The sequence below is a fragment of the Sciurus vulgaris genome (genome assembly GCF_902686455.1).
Source record: "Sciurus vulgaris genome assembly, chromosome: 16".
NCBI classification, from domain to species: Eukaryota; Metazoa; Chordata; class Mammalia; order Rodentia; family Sciuridae; genus Sciurus; species Sciurus vulgaris.
This window is the reverse complement of record NC_136477.1, coordinates 3,370,865-3,397,282: the sequence shown is the minus strand read 5'-3', so window position 1 is coordinate 3,397,282 and position 26,418 is coordinate 3,370,865. Positions and strand designations below refer to the sequence as shown.

The 26,418-nt window shown below is 61.6% G+C and overlaps 1 protein-coding gene across 1 annotated transcript in view; it reads right to left on the bottom strand.

Annotated features, from left to right (window-relative positions):
* Positions 1-26,418, bottom strand: part of KDM4B (lysine demethylase 4B) — a 116,202-nt gene that overhangs the window by 75,215 nt on the left and 14,569 nt on the right. The window contains 2 exon segments of the mRNA XM_079116302.1: positions 381-556; positions 4,902-5,067. Of these exon segments, the coding sequence (XP_078972428.1) occupies positions 381-556; positions 4,902-5,042 (317 nt within the window). The 5' untranslated portion in view covers positions 5,043-5,067.

Below are 26,418 nucleotides of genomic sequence, written 5' to 3'. Positions count from 1 at the left end.
CCAGGTGGCTCGTCTCTGCCGACCAAGGGTGGGCCAGGCTCTGCCCTCACAGGACACCTCCTCCCTCCCCTCCCATACCTACAAGACCCAGGACCCAGACCCGGCTGGAAACAGGCTTGGAGGCATGGCTGGGCAGAGAACTCAGGACCCACTACCCAGGGGTAGGGGAGGGAACCTGGGGTGACTGGGGCATGCGCCTCAGGCCCACGTGGAACCCAGAGGCGGTACATGGGGAGGTGACCTTCTCTGAAGGACCATCATCAAACACAGGAGGGCAGGAGACTAGGCGTGGCCCTGAGGGGATGAGGTGGGCGGGCCGCGCCCCTCCTGAGGTGCAGAGCTGAGTGGGTGCCGACCCCGCCTGGGCCGCCTGCACGCACTTGTCGCTGTTGGCCAGGCGGCGGTACTCCCCCACGGTCATGGCCTTCTTCTGGATGTTGTACTGCGTGAAGAGGCCCGACTGCCCGGTCACCACCTGCTGGATGGGGGCAGGGATCACCACGTCGTCGATGTCATCGTAGGTCTGCCTCGGCTTCCACTCCTTCGGGGGAATGATCTGCAAGGCCAAGCGAGGAGTCACGGGTGTCCCGGGTCGCAGCTGGGCTTCCTCGGCCCCGAGACTTTGGTGCTGACTGACTGCGGAGCCAGGGCCCTGTCGCTACCACTACCACTACCGCTTGGCACGGGGAAGCGGGAAGGGCCCAGACTGCCAGGGCCCACCATGTGCTTGCATGGCGACAGCTGAGCGAGCAGGTGGGGCTGGCGTCCTGGTGCCTCCGCACGCAGAGCCTCTGTTTGAGACCCACCACTCACCCCTCCAGAGCCACGCTGAACACAAGGCCTGCAGCACCACTGTGGGGCTGCTTGGGCCCCCCAGCACCTGCGAGGAGGCCAGCTTAGTTCTGGAAGACAAAGTCCCCATCCAGGGCTGGGGTGATTCCTGAAGGAGGGGATGGGCACGACGGGAGCTCCCAGCTGTGCGCAGTGCTGTGTCTGCAGGGGCCCGCCTGGGGGGAGGGGCAGCACCACTCCTGACAGCTGGGGAAATGGAGGTAGAGGGAGGCCTGGCAGGACGCGGGCCAGAATGCCTGGACTTGTGGCCAAGATGCCAACTGGGATGCCAGGACACACGGCGGTGAAGACAGAGGAGGTCCTGGATGGCGCGGGAGCAGGGATCCACTCTGCCTCTCACCTCCCATCCACGAGGGGGCCACAGGCCTGAGCCTGTGAGGGTAAGCGCCTCTTCTGGTGCCATGGCCCCCTGCAGGCCCATGGTGCCCTCTCCAGACCCCGAGCCAGCTGCGGGGTCCCTCAGGTCTGGGAGCAGGAACTGAGCTGCTTGTTCCCGCTCATCAGCCAGGAGCCCTGGGAACCAGGAAGGAGGAGGACGCAGGGAAGCTGTTTGCTGACACTGGCCGTCCCCCAGGACACTGCTGTCGCCTGGGAAGGCCCACGGCAGAGGGAGGCACCTGGAGCCAGCACGCCACCACCACAGCAGGCAGGGCTGGGGCCCAGAGGGGCGAGCCTGACCTGGGGACCTCTGGGCTCTCAAGCCTGGAGCTGTCCTGGCCTGCGGTGGGTGGAGGCCAGGGACGCTGCTCAGCACTGTCGCACCAGGATGCCACTGCAGCACGAGCCAGCCCAGGGCACAGGGCGGGGAGCCCCTGAGGTGGTGCTGATGAGGGCCTGCGCAGGGCGGTCCTAAGGACCCCTCTAACCCGCCGTCGAGGGCAGCCACAGCGCCTGGGCACTGCCAGGGCATCAGCTCTGAGGTGCGATCTCCCAGGACTTCAAGGGGGCAGTCACGACACTCCATGCCCAGGACGCTGGCTGCGGACCTGTGACCCCGAGTGGCCTCGAACCCATGCAGGTGACGCCCCTCCTTACAGAGCCAGTGCCTTCCACCTCCAGACAGCCACCAGCTGGGGCCAGGCCAGCCCACACCAGACGGTGAGCTCCCGCATGCAGGAGGCTGGAGCATGACCCCGGCCAGCCACCACCAAGGACGCTCCCTTCCCCAGTGCTCCATTCCCTGGCGGCCTCGTTCCTTGCCCCTCCGCCAAGGGCACAGCTGTGGCACACACATGGGACAAAAGGAAGGGCACTCCCTGTGACCCCTGGCCTGCAGGCATGTGAACCACAGGAGTGAGCTGCTCGCAAAGCCACACCCCAAGCCACGGCCTCCGAGTCCCGCCAAGACGGGACCCACGGAGGTCCCAGGCGAGGGACGTGACCTGGAGAACACCGCACCCTCCTGCCACCCTCGCACCTTCCGGGCTGGCACAGTCCTGCACTGGCCCCTCTGTGCAGCTCAGCCGAGGCCAGGAAGAACGGGCAGGCCACAGGACCACACCCAGCCAGGTGAACATGGGTGGCGCAGGCACTGTGCGCAGACCTGAGGCCACACTAAGGACACCAGGGGAAGCAGCCCACCAGCAGGCAGACGACCTGTGCCAGACACCACTCCCAGGTGCCCAGGCATGGTGGCTGAGGTGGACACAGAAGGGCCAAGGAGTCTCAGAAACACCCAGCTCAGGCCGCCTCCCAACAATCTCAGCCCCCCGTGGAACCCCAAGCCGGGCTCCTCGGGCTCTTTCCAGTCAGCACCTCCCGGGAGGGCTGACGAGACCTACCTCTGGCCTCTGGGATCCCCAATTTATCCTCAGAGCCGCTGAGGCTCATGCCTGGGGGGTTCCAGGGTCCTGGTCAGTGGACCTATAAAACCTGCCCGTCTCAGCGGCCCTGCAGATCCTGGGGAGTAAACAACACAGTTCCCACGGAAGCAGGAACCCCCAGCACTCGCGCACAAAGGCTGGTCAGGGTGAGGAGAGCCAGTGAGGGGGATGCCCACGTCCCCACGGCTCGAGCAGAGCCAGCAGCACACTGCGTTCCTTCTCCCAAGAGGCTGGCAGCCCTAAGAGCCAAGGCCCCATCTGGAAGAAACGGAGGTGCCCGGGGCCAGAGCAGATGCTTCCCTGAGCCCATCTGTCCCCACAGAGCAGCGGGAGGAGGGACGGGCGTGCATGGTGTGCCACACTTGGGTACCCGTGTGACTGCAGCTGCCAAGAGCTCTGCCCGCGAGCATGCCTCAGGCCTGCCCTCCCAGGCAAAGGTGGCCTGCGGTCAGACCACACGGCGCTTGCGGCACCCTCGAGAGGAGAAAGGGCCAGCAGAATGGAGGCGGAGGACGAGCCACACAGGACGGCCCACCTGGGTTTCCCATCCTCTCATCGGCCAGCAAAAAATCAGCCCACTGGAATCGCGAGCAAGTTTAGAGCAGAGACGCCGAGGCTCCCGGGACAGCCGAAGGAGACGAAGGGGAAGGAGCACGGTGGAGGGGGAGGCGGGGACAGAGCTTGGAAACCGAAACACAGAGGCGAGGACGGGTCTGGAAACAGGCTGAAGTGAAACGATAAGGGCAGGAAGGGACAGGTGGCACTTAAAGGAGTCTCAGAGGAGAGAACAGGATAGCCAGAGACTAAGCCACCCGACCCTGCTGACAGAAAGGGTGGCATGGGTCCCAACTCAGGAAGGGCTGCTGTGCCCTAGATCAAAGCGGGCCAGCCACAGGAGACCAAGGCTGGACGGGGAGCAAAGGCCACGGCCACCTGCCAGTTGCACAGGCACGAGGTGAAGGCAGGCAAGGGAACCAGACCACCCACACCAGCCGGGTGGCAAAGGCCACGGCTCCAGAGCCTTCTTGAGGTTGCAAGCTCCAGCCACGTGGAGCTGGGCAGGCTGCGCGAGGAGGCGTGGACGGGCAGAGCCACACGGAGGCTGGAGCCAGTGGCGGCAGAACAGCCACCCTGCCTCAGAGGCGTGCAGGAAAGAAAAGCCAAGGGCAGGCGTGGGGGCGCTTCCAAGGCCGCAAGGGCAGGGGTGTCCTGCAGGCACCAGGAGAAAGATGAAGCCAGCCACAGCACCAGGCAGAACCAGGCAGGCAGGAGCGGTCAGCCTCACAGCAGGGGACACACAGCCTCAGGGCCGGCGACTGAGGCCCAGGTCAGAGCCAGCCCCTGCCCACTCCTGTCAGGCTGGTGAGATAAGAGCCTTTTCTTCAAGGTGGTTGGAAGAAAAACACCAAGAGGAGCACCTTGGGCAAGTGAAAAGGACGTGAGGCTCACCTTCCGAGGCCCACAAAGAGCCTACTGGCGTGCCACCTGCCCACTCAGCCATGCCGTCGCGGGCCCCGGGCTGACTGTGCTCGCCGTTGGCACTTTGTAGACCATCTGCCTGGGCTAAGTGACAGAGAACAGTCCCTCCCAGAAAAAGGTGCCGCTGCGCAGGAGCTAGTAGGACGCACAGGCACCCATCTGGCAAGCGTCGGCCGAGCCCGTCAGACACTCCACACCGCCAGCCACAGACCCACAGACCCTCCGCAGGACGCGTGGAACGTGACAGCCCCTGTGGCCACCTGCACGCAACAGAGGGCCTGTCTCTCCACACTGTGCCCCGCAGTGTGCCGGAGGCTGTCGCTGCAGAACAGGGGCTGCGGAAGGGCTGCCTCTGCGCCTTCCCTCTCACCGTGCACGGTCGTCTCAGAAAAAAGCCCTTCCAGCCAGGCAGGGTGGCCACCTGCAGTCCCAGCGACGCAGGCCGGGAGGCTGGCTGCAGCTCACGGGTTCAAGACCAGCAAGACCTTGTCTCAAAACACAAAACAAAACGCTTCCACCAGGAACACAGCGGGAAAGCAAGGCCTCCCAGAACCAAGAAGGCTGTTGGGCCGTGGCCGCGGGTCCGACTCACACCCGCCGACGCCTGCAGGCCCGAGAGCACTTGACGAGCAGGCGGTGGGAGTGGCCCGTGGACAAGCCAGCCTGCACGGGGACATCTTCAGAGGGAACGGCAGCGGGCACCGTGCAGGCAGACTGACCGCTGCGCCAGGATTAGTCATCACCCACCTTGGCCAGGCCCGCCCGGTGGGCTCCCTGCGATTCTATGTAGGCCACGTATTTGTTGAAGTCCTTGAATTCTTCCATGGTCGGGCGAAAGGTCATGATTTTACAGCTGGGGTTCTGGGCCCCATGGTCCTCAGACCCCATGGCTGCAGCTGTGTGGGCACTACACCTGTTGGGGAAAAGCAGAGAGGTGAGCAAGTCAGCGCCCCACTGCCTCCTGGTTCCCTCTCCCGCAGGTCACGCTAAACACCCAGGGCCACCGGGGGACGGGGGGCGGCTCGTGGCGCTGTGCCAAGCACAGAGGCCACAATGACTACAATTAATTAAAAACAGAGGCGTCCGACTTTTAAACGCCAAGGCCAGACTGGAAGCCAGTGGGCTCATTCTAAGCAGGACCCTTGGAAAGAAAAGCTGTCCTTATCAGCAGCTGAGCTGCGGTCGCTGGTGGCAGCTTCCGATCCAGACATCCTCTCATCAGCCAGACGTGTGCTCGGGACAGCAGGGCCTGCTGTGTGTCCGGGGTGAGGAAGGTTGTGTGAGCGCGTCCTTCCACACACCCACCAGCAAGGAGCCGCAACGGGGCAGAGCCCACCACCGGCGGCCGGCTGGGCATTCTCGTACTGGCCTGGCTGGCAGAGTCCTGGCCCAGGGAGCAGAGGCTCAGGCCCGGCGGCTCGCTTCCCACGTCCCCGCTGCCTGTGAACAAGTCTGCGTGTTTGGCACGGAGGGGTGGTCACGGCTGAGTGTGCTCACCGCACAACGGGCCGCTGGCGCTGGAAGTATCGGGCACTGGGCCGTCCTCACAAAGGAGGCCACAGGCTGGGGCAGCACCCACCTGTCCCAGGAGCTAAGGGGACCAAGTGGTGACTGGCAGCCCGCCAGCCAGGGAAAGGTTTCAGTCAATCTCAGGCAAGGGTAGTCCTTGGCAGATCAAAATCTCTGGATCAAACTCTCCAAAAGCACGTGGAGACACCAGAGCCCCTCCCGGATGGAAGAGGAGGAACCTAAGCGCGCAGACCCAAGGGCCGAGGAGAAAAGTCTTAAAAGTCCACCTGCCCATCCCAAGAGCCCCACCAGAGTGACCCAGGAAGTGAAAGGCAGGAGGCCCCCTCCTCAAGGGCTCCAGGTCACCAAGATGTGGCCTGCCAGCTCCCCAAAGGCGCTCCTGATAGTGGACACTAGAGGGCAGCAGGCACCCAAGAAGCCCACGCAGGACCGGATCCGGAAGCCCAGACAGCTCCCACCTCCATGCAAATGGAAGAAAGGCTGAGGGACCACCAGCCTCCTCACCACCTGCCCTGCATCCACCACATGCCCTCAACCACCCCACTACCACCGGGGGTACAGGGGGCTGGTGCCAGTGGACAGCAGTACGAGCTACTCTGTGGGACGCCCCCAGCTGGCCTGGTGAGGGCTGCCGATGGAGAGGACCCCGTCCCAAGCCCAGTCCCACAGCTTCCACTCTTCGGAGTTCTCGAAGCTTCTCCCGGGCAGACCCAAAGCTGTCGGCCAGGAGGCGCGCTGTGGCCATGGTGATGGTCCACACTGTGCTGGAAGAGAGGGGCTGTCACCAGCCTCCAGGGAACAGGCGCTGGCATGCCCAGTCACAGACACTGCCTGCCCAGAAGGCTGCCCCTCTGCAGCTCTGCCCAGCCCTGGAGGCCCAGGGCCCAGGCCACCACACTGGCCCAGCCAGACCCTCACCTATGCCAGGGCCTGTCCCTGACTCCTCACCTGCAACTCCAAGGGCCTCACAGCCTCGTGGACCCTGGTCCTTCCTACCCTTCCACCCAGACACCCAGATGCCATCCAGGACCGTGGGGTCTGTCCTCAGAAGCTTGCCGCCTGAGGCAGGCCCCTTGCCCTGCTGGCCGTGGTAAGGGGCGGCAGGTGAAGGGCAGGCCCAGTGTGACCCCCCGGGTCCACCTGGTCCCAGCCTCAGGTGCCCCACACAGGCAATGGCGGTGGCTGGCACATCTTTGCCTCCTGAGCCCAGCCTGCCCCAGGCATCCTGTGCCGGTGCCACAGGACTGCACGGTGGCTCCCTCTTCCATAGCTGACCACAAGGGACACAGAGGTGGGTAGGCCATGGGGCCAGGTGCCCAGCCAGGTTCTTCTGCCCTCCCAAGTCTCCCACCCATGTGGAATGTGCCAGGACCCAGTGGTACCCACCAGCTCCCATGCCCTGGCCACCTCCCCATTGGGCTGGCTCTTCTTCCCCCAGGTGGCCATAGGGAGGGGTCTCCAGACCCATGGGGCTCCTGCAGGAGGGCTGCCTCCCTCGCCAGGCCTCTGCCACAGGGAGCAGGTGCAGTGTGTCCGGGGGCCAGGCTGGAAGACCAGAAAGCAGCTGCTGGGGTCTAGGCTGGCGCCAGGACTGCCTCTGGAAAATGGGAGCCCCACACCCCACAGGTCCAGGGAGTGACCCCAAGGTGCATGCAGCCTATCACTGACACCACACTGTCAGGAGAGCTCCTCTGGTGTGGACTGAGGTCTCCCAAAACACTGCCATGTGAAGGCAGGAGATAAAATTACGAGGCCACGAGAGCCACCACCTCAGTAGGTTAACAATCGAAGGCTTACAGGGTAGTGACCACAGGCAAGTGGGACGGGCAGGAGGAAGCAGGTCTCTGGGGCTGTGCCCTTGGGGTCACGTAGATTGATTGATTGATTGATTGACTGATTGATTGATTGATTGATTTTGGTACAGACTGAACCGAGGGGCGCTTAACCATGGAGCCCCATCCCCAGCCCTTTTTAGTTTGAGTCTGGATCTTGCTAAATTGCAGAGGCTGGCTTTGAACTTGCCATCCTTCTGCCTCAGCCTCCCAAGCTGCTGGGATTCCAGGTGAGGGCACCGTAACCGGCAGGATCACACACTTTGCGCTGGGCGCCTAGCTCTCCCTCCTGGCTGCCATTAACGGAGCGACCTTCCTCTGCCACACCCTTCCACCAGGATGCTCTGCCTCACCTGGGCTCACAGTACAGATGCGGCCACCCACGGACTGGACCTCTGCAACCAGCAGCCGCAATATGCCTTTCCTCCCCTCAGCCGTTCCTGCCAGGTGCCTTGGTCACTGCACCCCAAAGCTGGCTAACACATGCTCTCACCTCAAAACCCACGTTCCAAGACAGACTTGCCATGAGAGGCGGACAGCAGCTAGGGCAGGGCAGTTTTCTGCACGTGCCACTGGCAAGGGACACCAGCCTCGCAGGGGACGTGCAGGCTGCTCCTCCTGCCTGTGCATGCCATTTAAATGATTTTTTGGTAGCCAAATTATAAAGAAGATCGAAATGGTTCATAATCTCCACAATCCATAACATTCGCTGTGTTTTGTGAAAGAGGAAGTCACAAGTCACACGTGTGCGTACATAAAAACAAATAGTGAATGGCCAGACGCAGCAGCCGACCCTGTCATCCCAGCAGCTCGGGAGGCTGAGGCAGGAGGATGCTAGTTCCAGGTCAGTCTGGGCAACTGAGCAAGACTCAAGTCTCACAGTGATATTTAAAAGGGGTTGGGGTGCAGCTCAGTGGTGAGCACTGCCTACCAGGCGACCCTGGTTCTGAGAATGATGAATGATTGACTGACATCTAGCCCTGGGCCCACACGCTTCAGGATGCGCAGCTCACTGCCGGCCAGCACGCCACACGTGGGCCCATCCAAAAGCAGGCCGAGGTTCCCCAGCGCAGACATCCAAGTGCCGGCACCACACAGGGCTTGGCATCCCTTGGCAGCAGGAAGTGCAGTCAGGAGGTGCTCTGCACCCACCAGATGCCAGGATCAGGAAGAGACAGGAGTTGGTGAGGAGGACGGACAGCCAGGGCCCTTGCAGCACAGGGGATGAAGGTGGCCAGAACCCAGCTGACTGTGCCCAAGGGCAGTGAGGAAATGCCACAAAAAGCCTCGTGTGCCCGCCACAGTGCGACCCACATAGCCTGACACAGAAGCCACCAAAGGTCCCAGCAGAGCACGGCCAGTCACGTGAGGGTGCGCTAGCCTCCCAGAGGACTGTGGCTCTGGACACGTGATGCAGAGGGGCCTGCGAGATACCGCGCTCAGTGAGGACCAGACACCGAAGGCCAGGCACCTCCTCCCTGAGCGGATGAAACGTCCTGAAGGTGACTGGCAATGAGGCACAGGGCCTGCACCGGGACAGAATGCTTCAAGTGGGTGAGTGGCGGGCTGCTGTTCACAGAGGAGGAGGGCGGGAGAGAGGAATCAGCCCCTGCCCCGCGAGGAAGGGCGCTGCCCCGACGGCAGGAGGGCAGGCACGCAGAACCTCACACGCACCTGGGCCGAGGGGCAACCTGCGCAACACGGGTCTATCCTGTTCCCAGTGATGCTGGGTTACCGGGGGCGCAGCGTCCATGCCTGGACTGCACTAAGCAGCTCCGACACAAAGGCACCGGGAGGGCACCAAGCCCCGCCCACCCGCCTGACGGGCACTCCGCCCTGCTGTGCCCAGGGCCACTCCTCATCAAGAACCCTTCTTCCATCTCCTGCTGAAGGGCGCTGGGCCCCACTGGGCCAAAGGAGGCATGGGCTCCACCAAGGACTGGTCACCCAGGCCACCAGGCGGAGCCAGGCCAACGTGGGGCCCTGTACCACAGGCCCGCTGCCCACTCCAGCCCCATGCAGAGGACTCCAGGTGAAGGCAACTGCTCCAAAGCGGAAGGCGGCCACTTCCTCTGGGAGAGGCAGGACACCAGTGGGACGTGGGCAGGCCCAGCGTCTGTGCTTCCTACCATGCCACGTGGTTGACCGAGCTCTGGCGTCGTGCAGAAGCTCAGCCAAAACCACACCAGCCATGCTCACCCTGTGCTGCCCCAGGGCCGCCCCACCCCAGCCCAGACAGGGCTGTCCCATACAGACGGACCCACTGGCGGGCCTCCTCTGTGGGGCACAGCCAGCCCCCAGGTCCGGGCAGATCTCAGACCTGAGAGCAGGGGCCATCCAGAGAGTGACCAGCAAACCCTCAGGGAAGAAGGTGGAGCCAGAGCAGGTCCAGGGAAGAGAGGCCTCTCAGGCAGGGACCGGGACGGGGGTACCGTGTGCAGGGCACAGGTCACAGACAGAGGGAGGGAGAAAACATTCCCAGCAGAGGGGGGACCTGGGTGACACAGGGCCAAGCTGAGGCAAGTGAGACAAAGTGGCCAGTGGAGGCCAGCTGGGCCGGCGAGGTGGCCAGGCTGGACAGCCTGTGCCCGTGTGGGTTTGGATGGGAAGCTGAGGGCACCGGGCAAGAAGACATGGCCCAAGGGACCGTTAGGAAGCTCCCTCTGTGGAAGATGGCCACAGGCAGCAAAGTGCGCACACGCGGAACGCCCACTGCTGTCCTGATGCCAGCCACCCGGCCGGACTCCCTCAGCAGCCTGCGAGCACAGGCCCTGCAGACTGGCTGGTCCTGGCCACGGAGGACCAGAGGGGGAGCTGCAGCGGGAGGCCAGGTGAGCGAGGATACGGCTGGGAGAGGGGCCCACATCACCTGACCTGCGGAGGGAGGCAGAGAAGAGGAGCAGGGCTGACTTCCAGGGGCAGAGAGGAGAGGAGGAGTCGGGTGCTTCACACAGGCGCAGAATGGTGGCCCCCTAGGTGGCCATGTCCTCACCCTGGAACCTGTGGGCATGTCGCCTCACAGGGAAACGTGGACTCTGCAGACAGGACTAACTGAGGTGGAGGGCTGGGCTGCAGCTCGCGTGAGACCCCCGAGGTCCATCCTCATGGTCTCCTAAGAGGAGGATGAAGACGCGCGGGCCCCCTGCAGCACCTGAAAGCCCCGTGGGCTCACGGGATCCTGAGAAGCGGAGGCAGGAGGATCAGGGAGCCTGGGAACAGGTTGGGGTCAGGCGAGTCAAGAGCAAGGGAAGGCAGGCAGCCTCAGAAGCAGGACAGAGCAAGAGAGACTCTCCCCCTGAACTCCCCAGGAGGATGAGAGTGGCTGCTGACACCTCGGCTTCCACCCCAGACCCATAAGGGACAAGCACACGTCTTGGTGACAAGACCACCACGCCTGCAGGCATTCCACGAGGGACACGTGTGACAAGGACACGTGCTGAAAAGCTGCTGAGGTGCAGGGGCTCCCCACCCAGGCTGGGCCCTGAGCACCCCACAGCACCACCCAGGGCCTGAGCAGCGAAGTGCTCGACACTCACAGAGGCTCAGTGCCGGCCTGTGCAGCAGGCAGGGTCTGCCTGGGCTCCTCCCTGTGGCTGGGGACTGGTGCAGTGCACCAGCCCAAGTCACACGCGCTGGGCTTCTTCTCAAGCACAAGCGGGGCCTGCGACGCGCCCAGAGCTCCCACAGCCCCCAGTGACAGCAGCCGTCCCCTCGCTGCAAGGCCTGAGAACAGCCATTCATACAAACTGGAGACGCAGGCTTTCACACTGGAAGCGCATGGACTGGGGCATGGCGGGTGTGGTCCCGACAAAGCTACCGCCAGTAGGAGAGAAACCAGCAGGGACCGCCAGAGTGTGACGAGAAGGGACGTGTCAGGCCAGGCTAAGCAGGGCCATGTTGCAGCCAGGCAACTCTTCTGGTCACAGTCACACCAGCCTGGGGGCACCTTCTGGGCTCCTGCCCTATACAGCTCTCACCCAGGGGTCTTCAAACACAGGACTCGGGATGGGGCCGACACCAACGGCTGAGGGCAAGGACAGACTCACTGACCACTGGGAGGCCTTCACCCCACGCCCAGCAGCACACTGTGGCCACCTCGCCCGCCCACAGCTGCCCACGCACCCACGGCCAGACAGCTCTCCCATCTGGATGCTGGCCCTGGAATGCAGGACGGAGGAGGGTGGGCTGAGCCCCAAGGGCCACTGGGAGGGTAGGCTGAGGAGGAGCAGGGGCCGGCCTGTGGTGGCTGCGCTCCAAGTCTGCTGAGAGCTGAGAAGCCTGGCCTGGGACGCTGCCCTCAGCCATCATCAGCTCACACCTGCTGGCTGTGCTGAGGACTGGACAGCCCGTGGGGTCTGAGGGTGAGGGTGTACCAGAAGTGGGCAGTCAGCGGCATGGGGCTGGGCAAGGCCAGCACTCGGCACGCTGGGAGGTGTCCTTGGAAGCACAGAACCCAACACATGACCAACAGGGCCGGCTTCCTGAAGAGGGTCCCACGGAAGCTCACTCCCAACAGGCAGCCATGACGGAGGAGCCACCTGCAGGCACACCCGCAGCAGAGGCGGCCTGAGACGCCAGCTGAGCCCAGGCGCATGGCCATGAGCAGCTTCCAAGCTGCCCTAACAGAGCAGGCTCCCTCATCCATGGGCCCAACCACGAGGAGCCCTCACGTGGTCTGGGGCCAGCGTTCCTCAGCCTTGTCGCCTTACTCCCCCGAGTGCCGCCTGTACCAGGTCCACCACGACCCCTCGCCCTGTGGACCCATGGTCAGACACGTGGCCTGCTGCCCATCGTCACCTCCTGGTCCTCCGCCTTCCCAGAGGCCAGCTCCTGCACTGATTCCAGCTCGTCCCACAGCAGGGCTGGGCAGCAGGAACACATGGCTCGGGTAGCAAGGTGGGCAGGCACTGAGCAGAAGTGTCCAGCGGAAGCCCGGGGGTGCCACAAGCTTGATGCTACAGGACTGGCTGGACAGACAGAGTTGCAGAGAGCAGAGGGACAAAGCAGGAAGGCAGACACTAAGGCTAAGAGCTAACGAGAACTGCAGTTCCAGAGGCCAGGGTTGGTGAGCACGGTTGACGAGCTCACAGGGCACAGGACACAAGCTGGGCAGGGCTGCCTGGAGCCCTGGCTGATCACAGCACAGTGGCAAGCAAAAGCAAGTCCCAGAAGGCAGGAAGGGCCACCCACATGCCTGGGCATGAGCGCCTACTGCCACTGTAACCTGGTGGTCAGAAGTCCCATGGGGCCGTCACTCGGGCCACGATCCCTCTGCAGGTCCTCTTGCCTTTTCCAGCGCCGCCCCTCCAGGCTCTCTCTAGCTAGCCCTCCGACCTCATCCTCAGGAGGATGCTGGGCCCTGATGACCCTTCACTGATCCATCCGCACGGCCCCTTCTGCCACAAGAGGTGACGGAGCCATAGGCTCCAGGGATTGGGTGTCCCCGGAGAATCCTCTTCAGTTTATCACGATGACCACCTGGCACTCACCCCTTCCTCACGCCCTCCGCCTCTGCTCGGGTACCAGGATCAGCTCTGCAAGGCAGGCAGCTCTGCAGGCCAGCCGCATGGGCAGGGCCAGCACTCCCAGTCGTCTCGGGACGGTCAGTGGCCTCACCGTATTCAGGGGTCTGTCCACACTGTGCACTGCCACTGGCATCCTGGGCCTGCATCTGAGTGCTGGTGGGACACCCCTTGAGGCCAGGCCCTGGGGCTCGAGCCTTGCGATTCCCCTGGTGTGAGGCGGAGAGCCGCAGCCCGAGCCCTGAGCGCAGGCGCAGCAGAAGACCGTGAGAGCACGGTGGAAAGAGCAGCAGGACCCCGAGCTCATCCCCAGAGCTGGGGCCCCAGGACCTCCAGGGCCCGGCCAGGGCCACACGCTCACAAGGTGCCCAGGACCCACAGGCCTGGCCTGAGGAAGCAGCCGCAGGAACGCAGGCGGAGAGCGGGCCTGGATGCTCTCAGGGACTCTGCTCGCTGGACAACCAGGTGCCTGGCCTTGCGCATGCCCCATCCTCCCACCTGAGCATCCCCAACTGCAGAATGAAATCCAGCCACCATCATGCGACCCAAGTGGCCCTTGCTAAAAGCCAAAGGAGGCAGATGAGGAGCATCAAGCCTCATCCTGGAAAGTCAGCACTTGATCCCCCTTTCGGTCTGTCTTCTGCATTTGCTTTGAATTTTTAAAAACTGTAGTCCTGTCATGACAGTACACGATGTGCCCGAAAGAGCCCATGGAGTCGCAGAGGGTGCCCCCAGAGCTGGAGCTTAGCATCGCAAAGCCCGCGGGCACACCACCTGCCCAGGTGCTCAAGGAGTGCACTTGCAGCATGCAGGCAAAAGCTGCAAGACCTGGGAAACACGGATCCATTCAGGAGGAAGAAATGGCTGCCATCAGGGACTAGGCTAACGGCCACAGGCAGAGGGGTCCGGGCAGCCAAGAAGTGGCTCCCCTCAGCACGGAGCTGTGCTGCCCACAGCTTGACCAGTGCCAGCCTTGTGCCTCAGGAAGGAGAAGGGGCTCAGTGTTCTGAGATACCTCCTAAAACTAAGGGTGACCCTCAGCGAGCTGGAGGGGACGTGAAGTGGCACATCCAGGGGGACTCAGCCAGGAACGCCCTAAAGGCTGCAGAGTGACGCGTGACCCTGAGCTTCGCTCCTAGCCGCGTACCTGAGAGTTGAGTGCTGCATGACCAGAAATGGCCCCGCTGTGCACGGCTGCATGTTCGCCACACCACTGCAGGAACGGTGAGATGCCCGCTGAGGGAGGAGGGGCACATCAAGCACCACATGGCTGGGAAGGGGAGCTGGGCTCTGGCACAGCAGCCACGTGGACGGACGGGGCACCTCGTGCTCAGTGAAACAGATGCACAGTCCACAGCACGTGACCCAGAGACAGGAGCCACCAGGACAGGACAGTCCAGAGACGGATGTGGACTCCTAGGTCCAGGGCTGTGAAGGGACGGGAATGACTTCACGGGCACAGGGTTGCTTCTGGGGTGATGGTTGCACTACGCTACAAACGCACTAAAACCTACCTGGTTACACACATTAAAAGGTAAATGCTATGTGAAGGTCACTAAAAATCTAAAAATCCACTCCTACAAAGTCCAAGGCAGCCCATTTTGCCAAGCCGCAGCAGACCCGCTGTCCTGAATACCTCGACTGCGAAGCCCTGACAGGCATCCGCACCTCTGCCACGCCACTACGGTTTTCACGGCGACTACGCTTGGTTTCCAGACGGAAAGGCAGGGCAAAGGGTGCTGGACCAAACCAGCGGCAGCATCCTGCGGGGCCGCGCTCACAGCTCACAGCATGAGCTGCACCCTCCTTCTTTGGTCCCTTTTCTGCTGCCGGGATGGCACCCACAGCCTCAGGCCTGCTACCAAGTCCTGCCGCACTGACCCCGCGCCAAGAGCCGCGCCCGAAGGCAGCGGCTGTCCTGGAGCAAAGTCGGAGCTCGAGGGCAGGGCACAGGGTGGTCTGGGGCCAGCAGTCCCTGCACAGCCAGCACAGTGCCCCCCAGTTGGGTCTGCGGGCTTCGCCTGGCAGGAAGCAGGTTCAGATCCGCAGACCAGAGTCCCGGGCTGTCACCCACTCTGCTGCCATCACCGCCATGGCATGGCTGTGGGCCGGTTTGGTCCGCCCAACACGGGTGCTTGCGGCCTCTTGGTTAGCTTCATCCCCAACAAGGAGGACGCGGAGTTCCAGGGCCGCCTTCAGTTCCCAAGCGGTGGCAGGACAGAGAAGGCCTCCACATGGACACGCAGGCCCCCGGTCTAGCCCACGTGGGCCCAACTAGCTACGGGCCTTGGACAGGGGGCTTCGTGGCACTGGACCCCGGCAGGATGCTGAGCACTGGGCAGCGCGGCTCAGTGAACCCCTGCTCGTAGCCCCTCGCAGTTGGCCCCCACTCGGTGCCAACCCGAGACAGGCTAGCGCCCCGCGAGTGATTCCAGCACCACAGCGCAAGGGGCAGTGTTCCCAGGAGGGAAGATAGGCGTTCAGATGCCGAAGGGCAGGAGCACACCATAGCCTTCCCAAAGAAACACCCAGAGCCACCTCTGCCCCAAGGGACTTGACCCCAGACATCACAGGGGTCAGAACCAGGCAGGTCACCGCCTCCTCCCTCAGTGTGCAGCCCATACACGCCCCGGGAGGAGGGGACCAGACCCCGCTGATCGCTTGAACTTCCAGGGAGGCTGTGGGGCCACAGGCGCTCCACAAGTCAGCAGGGCTCCTCCGCTTGGCACCCGCAGGGGGTGCTGAGCTCCCAAAATGCAGAGCACCAGGTCCACCCGCCCCAGCTGACGGCCGCGGCTCAGGGGAGTGAGTGCACGCCCGCAGCTCCTGCCAGCAGGCTAGCTCCTGACCCAGTGCATGGAACCCTCGAGCACAGAGGGCACTACAATCTGGCCTCCGTGGGGCGCCACAGCCACTCTGCTGCGCAAGGACAGGTGGAAAGCCACTGAGAACACAGAAAGGGCAGGGCGGGCAGGGCTCTCCAGCAGGCAGGACGGGACCCTCGGCCACACTCGGGGCCCCTGGGTTCCACTGTCCTCCGTTCCTCGTTGCTTCACTGATGCCAACTCCTGCCCAACTCCTGCTACTCCAAGGTCTCCTCGGTGGGCCTGAGCTTCCACAGGGCTGCTCGTCCCGGGACCTGGCCAGGTCGAGCCCCCACACGCTCTAACTCACCAGGAGTCTTAATAACAAAGGTTGACAGAGACCCTGCAACCCGCAGCCGCCAGCACGGGCTCTGAACGGGCCCAGAGGCCAAGACCATGGGCACCCTGCACTTGCTCTCTGGGGGCAAAGATGCCAACTCCACACTGGGAGGCTGGCAGCTCCAAGGCCGAGGTGCAGCCCAGTTCTCAGGGCCCAGCCCAAGCCCAGGCCACTGTCCATGCTGACCCATCCACAATGGGCGAAGGGCCAGGCCAGCCACCTCCTCTGCCCCTTGGAGATGAGGGCCTCCACAGCTGGTCAGTGGCCACTCTGGAGTATCTGGGATACTGAGGCCTGGCCCCAGACACAGCCACAGGCTCTGCTTGCGTGCAGAGACTTGGGAGAGGCTGCCCAGGCTGCAGGCTCCTGACCAGGACCCCTTCAGCCAAGTGCCCAGAGTGAGACCCGACCCCATAGACAGCGCGGGGCCTTCACGGCACACTGGGAAGAGGCCCTTTGCCTCCACACCGCCCCAACCCAACCACAGAAGAACCTCGGACAGACCCCAGGCAAGGGCCACCCACCATCCACCAAGGAGCCCTCCTCAGAGCGCCTGGGGTACGCGAAGTCTGTGGAGAGGGAACGGCTGACGCCACGGGGCCTGTGTGTCTGGGACAGAAAGTAGACATCAGGAAGACAGGAACCTGGGTGATGTGTGGACTGCAGTGAAGACCTCGGGGCAGCGGGAAGGCGGGTTTGGGAACTCTGGCTCTCTGCCCAACGTCCCCGTTCCAGAAAGCACGCCTGCTACGTAGAAAGGCCCAGGTCGGCTAGGTCTGCTGCATCCTGCTGCCCGTGGGTTGCTGACCTCGCTGTGAGTTCTGGGCGAATCTGGGGCACTAAGAATAGCACTGGCAAGGGCAGCCTGGCTGCGGCAGTGCAGAGCCCGCAGGGAGCCGGGCATCGGGCACAACGCCCAGCAAGGCACGACCGCCACCGCGCAGCGGGGCTGTCTGCACGTGCCGCCAGGCCAGGCCCTGGGCAGGCAAGGCCCGTGCTGGCCAGGGACAAACACGCAGCAGGAAACAGGTAAAGAGCCAGCAGTACCACCGTGCTGTGGGCCTGCCACTTACAGACGCCATCTCTGGGGACCTCAAGGACCCACCCCCAATCCAAGCTCTCAGACTGCCAGTCACCTCAGCGGCCCAGGGCTGACTCTCAGCCTGACTGTGTCCACACAGACCAAACGCCACCTCTTGCTCCAGAGCCTGGTGCCGTCCTGAGAGGCAGAGGGTTAAGCGGGCAGCCTCGGGCCAAAAGGGAAGGCCTCAGCCACTGACCAGGATGCTCCGCGTCCAACCCACCCACTTCTTCCAGGGTCACCAGCCTAAAGCCACCCTCAAAAGGACAAGTCATTTCCTGCCTCCACCCATGCCTATAACCCAACAGGACTCTGTGTACCCCATGCAGGCTGCGAAGCCCAGATGACCCGACAACTTCAACACACTGCACCCCGTTACATGAGCTCACACCCGGAAACACAGCAGAGTCGCACACCAATCACAGGTGGCATCCCTACTCCAAGCTCTGCCAGCTGAGCAGGGCCTGGGCAGTGACACCAGCCCCAGGTCATGGTTTCCAAGGCTTATTCCGGAGTCCTGGGAAGAGGTGCGGCCAACTCCAGAATTGGGGCCCGGAAGAGACAAGGTGAGCCTGGGGCACCTGTGGGGCCAGAGAGGAGGGATGGGCTCAGGACTGGTGGGCTTGCAAAAGGACAGGAGAAGCAGGTCCCATGAGGCCACCTGCACAACCAAAGAATGACAGAATGGACCAGAGCCTGTGGAATGAACACTCAGAAGCCTGTACCTATGAAACACCTGCAGCAGACTCAGCGACCGGGGCAGGGGGGCAGCTCTCTTCTCCAAAGGCTCCTGACTCTGCTGCCAAGCAGGGGGGTAACGGAAGTCACCAAGGGCACAGTGACCAGGAGTGCAGGAAGTCAACGGGCAACACCTGCGGAGCGGGGTATCTGCACAGATTTAAAGTCACAAAGAGAATGTGAGCAGTTGTCCACTGGAGAAACCCAGGGGACGCCCCCCGGGCCAAGGGCCAAGGTCAACATCACCAGTAATGAGCAGCAGGGGCACGATGTGCCTCCTGACACCTGCACATCACCTCTGCCCTCCCCTCCCCCCTCCCTAAGCCAGGCTCTCGGAGAGGATGCACCTCAGCCACAGGAAGCCATGCACAGAAGCTCTGCCCAGCGCCCTCCAGGCAGGCCAAGGCAGAGGCCAGCATGTGGTCAGTGGTAGGGCACTTGAGACCCTGGGCTCCATCTCCAGCACCAAAGCAAAGTGTCAAGGTCATGAAAGAAAGATAAGGTACTGGCCCAGCCCAGGAGGCTGGGAAGAATGGGGCCAGATCCAGGAAAAGGACTGGGGGAGGGGGGGATCCGGTCCCGGGAAGCCTGACGGAAGTTGCACCTGGTGACCAGTGTCACTGGGGAACTCGCCGGTTTGGCACTTTCAGTGTAGTTATGTAAGTTGCTGACAGGAGGGACACGGAATGAAAGGGACATGGGAACTCTCTGCACTACCTTTGTGACATTTCTGTAAATCTAAAATTACTTCAAAATAAAACTTTCAGAAAATGTGGCTTCATCCGTCCTCTGAAGCCCAGAGCAGGGCAGGTCCCAGCAGGAGAAGAGAGGCGCTGGGACTGCCCGGTAGTGGGGAGGGGTGGCTGCCCGCCACCCGCCCAAGGGAGCCCACGGGAGCCGCTGGGAGCCAGGCCGCGGGACTCAGGCTCAGCCCCACAGGGAAGGACCAGAGAGTCCCACGCAGCTCGCCAACGCTGCGTACTGGGAACGCCTCTGCTTATTCTGCCAAACCCCACATCCTACTGACTCCAAAGTCCTATGGAGGAGCCACGATGGCTCCGCCAAGAGGACGAGGAGGCGCACGGTCGTCTGCTCCTCGGCTAGGAAGGCCGTGGTCCAGAGGCGACCTCGTGTCCTTGTGCAAAACATGCAAGAACCACATCACTTTCCCTCGATGTCTCCACACTCGAGCCTAGAGGTGAAGTAACTCAGGAGACACACCTAAATAACAGAGAGGGACCAGTGGATGGGAATTGAGTCCAGAGATAAACCCAGACATTTAAGCTCAGTTGATTTTCAACAAGGGTGCTGAGACCATTCAATGGAAAAAGAACAGCCTTTCCAACAAAAGGTCCTGGGCCCAGTGGACAACCATACAGGACATCCTCATAGCACACTCAAAAATTAACTCAACAGATGCCAAGGCCACGCCTGGAATCCCAGCAGCTCTGGAGGCTGAGGCAAGAGGATCCCGAGTTCAAAGCCAGCCTCAGCAACTTAGCAAGGCCGTGAGCAACTTACAACAAATAAACAAACAAAAGGACTAAAGCAATTCCAAGTTCCAAAAAAAGAAACGACACCAACACCACAGCACTGCAGCCAAGGAGTAGAAAGGAGGCCAGAAGCACACGGAGTGAGCCAGGCGGGCCTTCCGGAAGCCTCTCCTTAGCCCCGAGCCTGGCCCGAGCTCCCCACGTCAGTCCAGGAGGGCCAGGTGAAGAGGGGCACACACAGGTCTCGGCACAGGCTGCTGCCCCATAGGTCTGCCCAGCAACCTGGCTCTGAAGCCAAGGAGGCCTCTGAGCCTCCATTCACTGGGGAGACCCCTCCCCACCCAGCCTCAAGGAGGCTCTGGGACAGCCAAGTCCAGTGAGATCGTGGAACCAGCTGGAAAGCCAGCGCCTCTGCCAGGTGCCTGCCGAGAGAAAGGTGGAGACCACACGCTGCCCGAGACGCCACACCCCCTCCCAAGGCCCACGAATCACCAGAGATACAGTAAGCAGGTGGACAGGCAGCCCGCACAGGCCTCAGGGAGAGCCAGTGAGCCAGGAAAGCGGACGAGGGCCAGGGGAGCCCCCAGCGCTCACTCCACAGGACACACGCCCCCTCCCCCACGCTTCTGGGTAGACTCCTGGCAGAGGAGAGAATGCAGGGCCACAGGCTCAGGTCTCAAAGCTAACAGAGCACCTGGCCTCAGGGGCTCAAGCAAGCCCTGGAGCCCTCAGTGTGGCAGACCACGCAGCCCTTCTCCAGGCACCTGCCCTCTGGACAGGAGATGACCAGGGGGCCAGGTCAAATGGGAACACGGAGGTCCTCCCTGACAGAGTCTTGGCTGGAAGTGGTGGTCAGCGGGGGCTGCTCATGAGGGTGGTGGGGGCAGAGTCCAGCCTCTTCAAGAGCCCATGACTACTCTGGTGGAAGTTGGTCAGGCCCCTCCGCACTGCTGTCCCTCACTGCTTTATGTGGGGCCCTGGCTCATCTTCCTGGTGCCACTGCAGGGCACTGCTACCACACCACACCTGAGCAGGGGTGAGGCCAGGAAGTGCGGACAGCAGGAGACATGGGCAGTGAGGCCGGAGCTCCTCTGGGGACAGTGAGTCTGCTCGAAGGGGAGCACGCCACCTGCAGCACCATGGGGACACGTGAGCAGAGGGGAGCATGGACGGGACTGTAGGCATCAGGAGGGACACAGCAGGCAGGACCGAGGGGTGAAGGAGGCTACAGGGAGCTGGGTGCAGCAGGGTGGCCCTGCCCAGGGGAGCAGCAGACACCCAACCTGCTAATTCATCCTTCATTGTGGGAATGCGATCAATCCTCTCCTGCCCACACCTGCCTCCCTAGGTGATCCAGGTCTAGGCACACAGGTACCTGGGTCACAAAGACCCAGCCCATCCCAGGGTCCTGGCAGCACTCGGGAAGCTGAGGGCTGGGGGCTCAGCTGCAGCAGCTGGGGCCCTGATGCCCCGGCCAGGAGTACAGAGGTGGCAAGCCAGGGCGAGAGGGGCTGCAAGGGCCGGGGAGACGACTGGCTAGCAGGCAGCACTGGCTCCCTGGGGTCCACAGGCTTGAGGCTGCAGGGGTGACGGTGGCAGAAGGCTGGACTACTGGTCTGTTGAAGGGCAAAGGCCTGGCACTGGAGGATCTGAAAGAACTCACAACCACGTTCCCGGTCCCTGACAGCACGCCTGCCTCCCAGGACATGCTATCTACCACCTGAGCCATGTCGGTTCCAGCATCATAAGAAGCACATGGGCACCAAAGTGCATAAAAAGCGACCACAAACAGTGCTGCAGGAGGCGGGGCAGCAGCCTGTTCCTCGCCTGGCAGAGCCGTGGAAACAGGCACGCCGGCAGAGAGAAAACCAAGTCTGGAAACACTTCCAGAGCTTCGGCAGGTGACAAGGGTAGCATCTTGAAGCACTGAGGTAAGGTCAGGTCTTTGGTGCTGGCACAACTGGGTGGCCACATGGAAACAATTATGTCCGTACTTCATGCCACTCGGAAGATGAATCCTAAAAGGATTAGGAGTCTGAGTAACCGAGGAACCCAAACGGGCATCAGAAGAAAGCCTTGGAGCACCCCTTCTCCACCCTCTGAACTGCTGTGGTTCGGTGCGTCCCCAACAGTTCCTGTGTTGGAAACTTAATCGCCCAAGTCCTATGCTGATGGCATTGGGGGCAGGGCCTTTGGGAGGTGACCTGTAGCCCCTGGAACCAAGAGCCAAGTGAACCTCTATTCCTCAGGAATACCCAGGGCTCAGGTATCGCTATGGCAACACGGAGCAGCCTAGGTAGGATGACTCAACGCCAGAGACAAGGAGAGAAAACGGTCAGAAGTGTGCGTAGATCAGGAAGGAGGGAAGCGCGGGAGGGAAAGAGACCTTCCTGTGAGCGTTAAGAGCACCGCGAGAGCAGACTGAGAGAACAGAGAGCGACCGCGACGCGTACTGCAGAGGGCTCATCTCCCCGGGGTGTCCTGGAGCTTTAAAAGTCAGGGGAAAGATCAAAAATCCCACAGAAAAATGGGCAGATGCACAAAGAGGCAATTCAGAGACACGGCATGAGAAGGACCCTTCTCCTACCGCAAGGTGCTCAACCCCTCGCGTTCCTACAGAAGTGCTGGCCAAACTCCGAGCTCCTGCTCCCCAGCGCCCAGATGGGCATGGTAGGCACGGTGAATGGAACCGGCGACACGACCTTCATGCCCCCGGGAACAAGGCTGGCGAACACAGCGCAGCAGGAGTGGGACGTCTCCATGGCCAGACGGAGCCCCGACAGGACCAGGTCGAGCCAGGGCTGACGGGACACAGGCCCTGGGACTCTCCCCGCCTGAGGACACTGGAGTTCTACGTCCCCGCGAATCAATGGGAGAAAAACCAGCCAGAGCGGGGCAGTCCTGATACAAACACAAACGAGCCAGCCGCCGAGCCCGACGTCGGGCACGGTGCAGCCGACCTGGTGACCCTGGACAACAGTCTCAGAGCCAGGTCTCCTGGTCCAGCCTAGACGGACGCTACCGCCTTCTATCCACTAACCCGTGGTGCCTGTAAGCGCCACCGCTTAGCCACAGCCACCTCTTGGAAAAACTCGGCGTGGTCTCTGGAGCCGCAGGGTCCCGTCAGCCTGGGGCTCATGAATAAGGAAAGGAGGGCGGCGGGTGCTGGGCTGGGGCCCAGGCTGGAAGCGAGTCACGGTAGGGCAGGTGGACAGACTGAAGTACAAACGGACACGGAGAGCTCCACCTGACAGGCGGCCGGAAGGGGGCTGTGGCCAGAGTGCACACCTCGCCTCCCAGCTCTGCCGAGGCGGAAGGACAGGCACGGAGCTGCAAAGGGCACGCCTGGCGCCACACCTCGGGCTCTGCATGGCATTCTCCACAGGCGGAACCCGGCTCTGGGGAGAGGTCGGTCCCCAGGGAGGGAGGCCTCAGGATGGGCAGGAGCCCCAGCCGGAAGTCGGGAAGTGCTGAGAAAGGGCACGAGCAAGGGCACCGACCGGCTCACTGGGCTCCCTCTGGCCCAGTCTAGGGCCGTATCAGCAGCAGAAGGATGACACCCGTGGATAAGGACCCGCTCAACAGGGCACCCACACGCCCACGCGGGCGAAACAGGAGCGGGGGCATGCTCCTTCCGCAGAGACCAACAGAAAGTGCACGTGCCCGGCATGTAAGGCACTGGGTTCCGTCCCCAGAACCACAAAAAATAAGACTGAAAGGAGTTCTTGGGCAGAGCCAGGGCACCCAGGGGTTCTGGGCCCTCACACGGTGCTGGGGTGGGGCTGGGGCTGCGCTGCCTGCGCCTTTGGCAGGCAAGGTGCGGTCCAGGCAGGCCAGCATCCCGGGTGGGTGAGGCCAGCAGGCTCCCACCCACGGCAGCGGCACAGCCCACCTCCATGCGCAGGCAGGGCTTTGATGTCCCCAGATCAACCACTTAAAGCCACAGTCATTGACAGAACACCCTTTCCACTTATCTGCACATCTGCCTTGTGATTCTGGCGAGCACCTGGAAGTCTGGGTGGGCCACGGGCAGACGGAAGCACAGCCCCTCAGGTCCCTGTGGCCCAGACAAGGGCCCGGGCCCTCAGCACTCTTCCGAAGTGCAGGCCAGGAGTCCCTCAACTAGACCAGAGGCCAGCACGGGCCAGCCCACAGCCCCTGGAAACAGCACCATCACACCCACTTCCCGGACGAGGAAAGCCAGGCACAGCACAGTGCAGCAACTTGCCCAAGGTCACGCAGCTAACATCCAGGGAGCAGAGGTTCACACAAGGGGAGGCCCGAAGCCACCCAGCCACACCAGCCGGGAGATGGGTGGTGGCACACAGTTTCACCCCGTATCGCCACAGAAGTACAACACGGAAGACATGGGCTAATGGTTTTTAAGCCTCAGGGCGGAGGCTCCTCTGCAAGCAGGTCAAAAACCTGCAGCCTTAAGCAAGGGGAAAATGGGGCAATGAATTTTAAACCTTCTATGTAACAACACATCAAAAATAAAACTGAAGGTAAACAAGGAACTGAGAAAAAAATAATGCAAAAGGGAGCTAATAGCCTCAATATAGTGGTGAATGTAAATCAGTGCTTCTCAGGGGTGAGTCTGCCCAGGGGGCACCAGGCAATGTCTGGGGACATCTGTAGCTGTCCTGTTTGGGGGACAGGCAAGCTAACAGCTTAAGCGGATGGAGGCCAGGGATGCTGCTCAGCACCCTGCAGTGCCCTGGATGCCCCAGGTCAGAGGAGGACCTGGTCCCAAATGTCTACATTGTCAAAGAGGAGAGACCCTGTTTTAAGTCAGAAAGAGCATGAACCTCACAATTCAACAAGTGGGGGAGGCTATGGACCAGCAATTCAAGACAGAAGTATGAAATAACAGGTGAAAAGGAGGGCACAGCCGGGTGCAGCAGCCACGCTGCCATCCCTGCAGCTCAGGAGGCTGAGGCAGGAGGATCGTGAGTTCAAAGCCAACCTCAGCAACGGTGAGGCACTAAGCAACTCAGTGAGACCCCGTCTCTAAATAAAGTACAAAATAGGGCTGGGGATGTGGCTCAGTGGTCCAGTGCCCCTGAGTTCAATCCCCAGTACCCACCAAAAAAAATGTTTGGGGGCCTGGGGTTGTGACTCAGTGGCAGAGCACTTGCCTAGCAAGTGTAAGGCACTGGGTTTGATCCTCAGCACCACATAAAAGATAAATAAATGAAATAAAGGTATTCTGTCCCTCTACAGCTAAAAAAAAAAAAAAAAAAAAAAAAAAATTAAAAAGAAAATAAATACAAAGATCTACATGAGACGTCAGGGATAACCAGATGACCAGGGAACTTTGCCAGCCATCGAGAGTGGTTTTGTGGTGGTGGTGGTGGTGCTGGGGTGGAACCAGGGCCTCGGGCACGCCAGGCAAGTGCTCCATCACTAAGCCACACCCCAGCCCTCCACGTGATGTAAAGTGCCAAACCACATGGAAACTCTCCCAAGTTGTTGGTGGACTGTAAGATGGTGCAGCCATTTTGCGGAACAGTCAGGGGTCTCCTCAGGGGCTGGACGCAGAGTCACTGTGGCCATTCCACACCTACATATCTGCCCCCAGAAAATGAAAACATGTCCACACAACCTGTACCAACAGCTTCATGGCCGCATTGTCACAACAGCCAAAAAACACGAACGCCCACCACAAACGGGGGGGTAAGCACAGCTCCGTCACCACCCTAGGGGACCCCCTACGGGCAGACGCCATCATGTGTGGGGCCCGTCACTGACCAGACCTCATCACGCCCCAGGCGATGTGCATGTAAAGTCCAGCCAGGTGTAGCAGTCACACCGGTAATCCCAGCTACCCAGCAAGCTGAAGCAGGAAGCATTTCTGGGGCAATGAGAATACTCTGGAAGTAGATCATGGTGACAGTGCTGCACAACTCCGTAAACACACTAATAGCCGCTGCTCTGTACACTTTTAAAGGGCGGATTATGTATGGCAAGCAAATTATACTTAATCAAGCTATTATGTGAAAAAAAGAAACAGGCCAGAAAAATCAATGTAAGGTGCACTCCAAAATTCTGACCAACTCTTCACTGCTGCTCAGGAGTTTCAACCAAAGGCATCCAGGTTCCCTGTAACTCAGGGACCCATGCAGAAGGATGGCAAGTTCAAGGCCAGACTGGGCAGCTCCGTGAGACCCTGTCTCAAAATAAAAAATAAAAAGGGCTGTATATCTAGCTCAGGTGGGGGCAGCGCTCCTCAGTTCACCCCCAGTATGGAGAGGAGGAAAAAAGCCATCCAGCAACCACAGCCACAGGCTCTGTGGAAGCCCAGCTCGGGCCCTGTGCCCTGGCCTGCTGACCTCCATGCTAGGTGCTCACCAAGAGGGGCACCACCAGCAAGCAAGTCACAATGCCACTGCCAAAACCCCACTGCCCTGGTGGCCTTCAGTCAGTCATCTCTAGACTGAGTTGGGGTTTTCTTGTCCTGAGTGCTCTGCTCCTTAAGACCCGAAGACCTGCCTGCCAGTGGCCTGGCACACTGATCCAGACTTAGAGTTGCACATCAGGATTGGGGCCACAAACCCATCAGCCCTGGGGTGCAGCACACAGAGGGCAGGGACAGGGAGGAGGTGACGCCCCATTCCCCAACCCTGAGCCTTACAAATCGTTCTGATGAGCACGGGTCCTGAGAGGGCTCCACACGCTCCTTCCACCGCCTGCAAGGAGGACGAGTGAGGGAGGCAATGGCACATCACTGGCCGAGTGAGTGAAACCAGGCTGAGCGCAGCTGAAAGGGCGTTGGCAGATTCACTTCCAATAAAACGGGCATCTGAAGTCAATTCTGAGACGCCGAGATACACGTAAGACCCAGGGAGACCATCTAGAAACCCT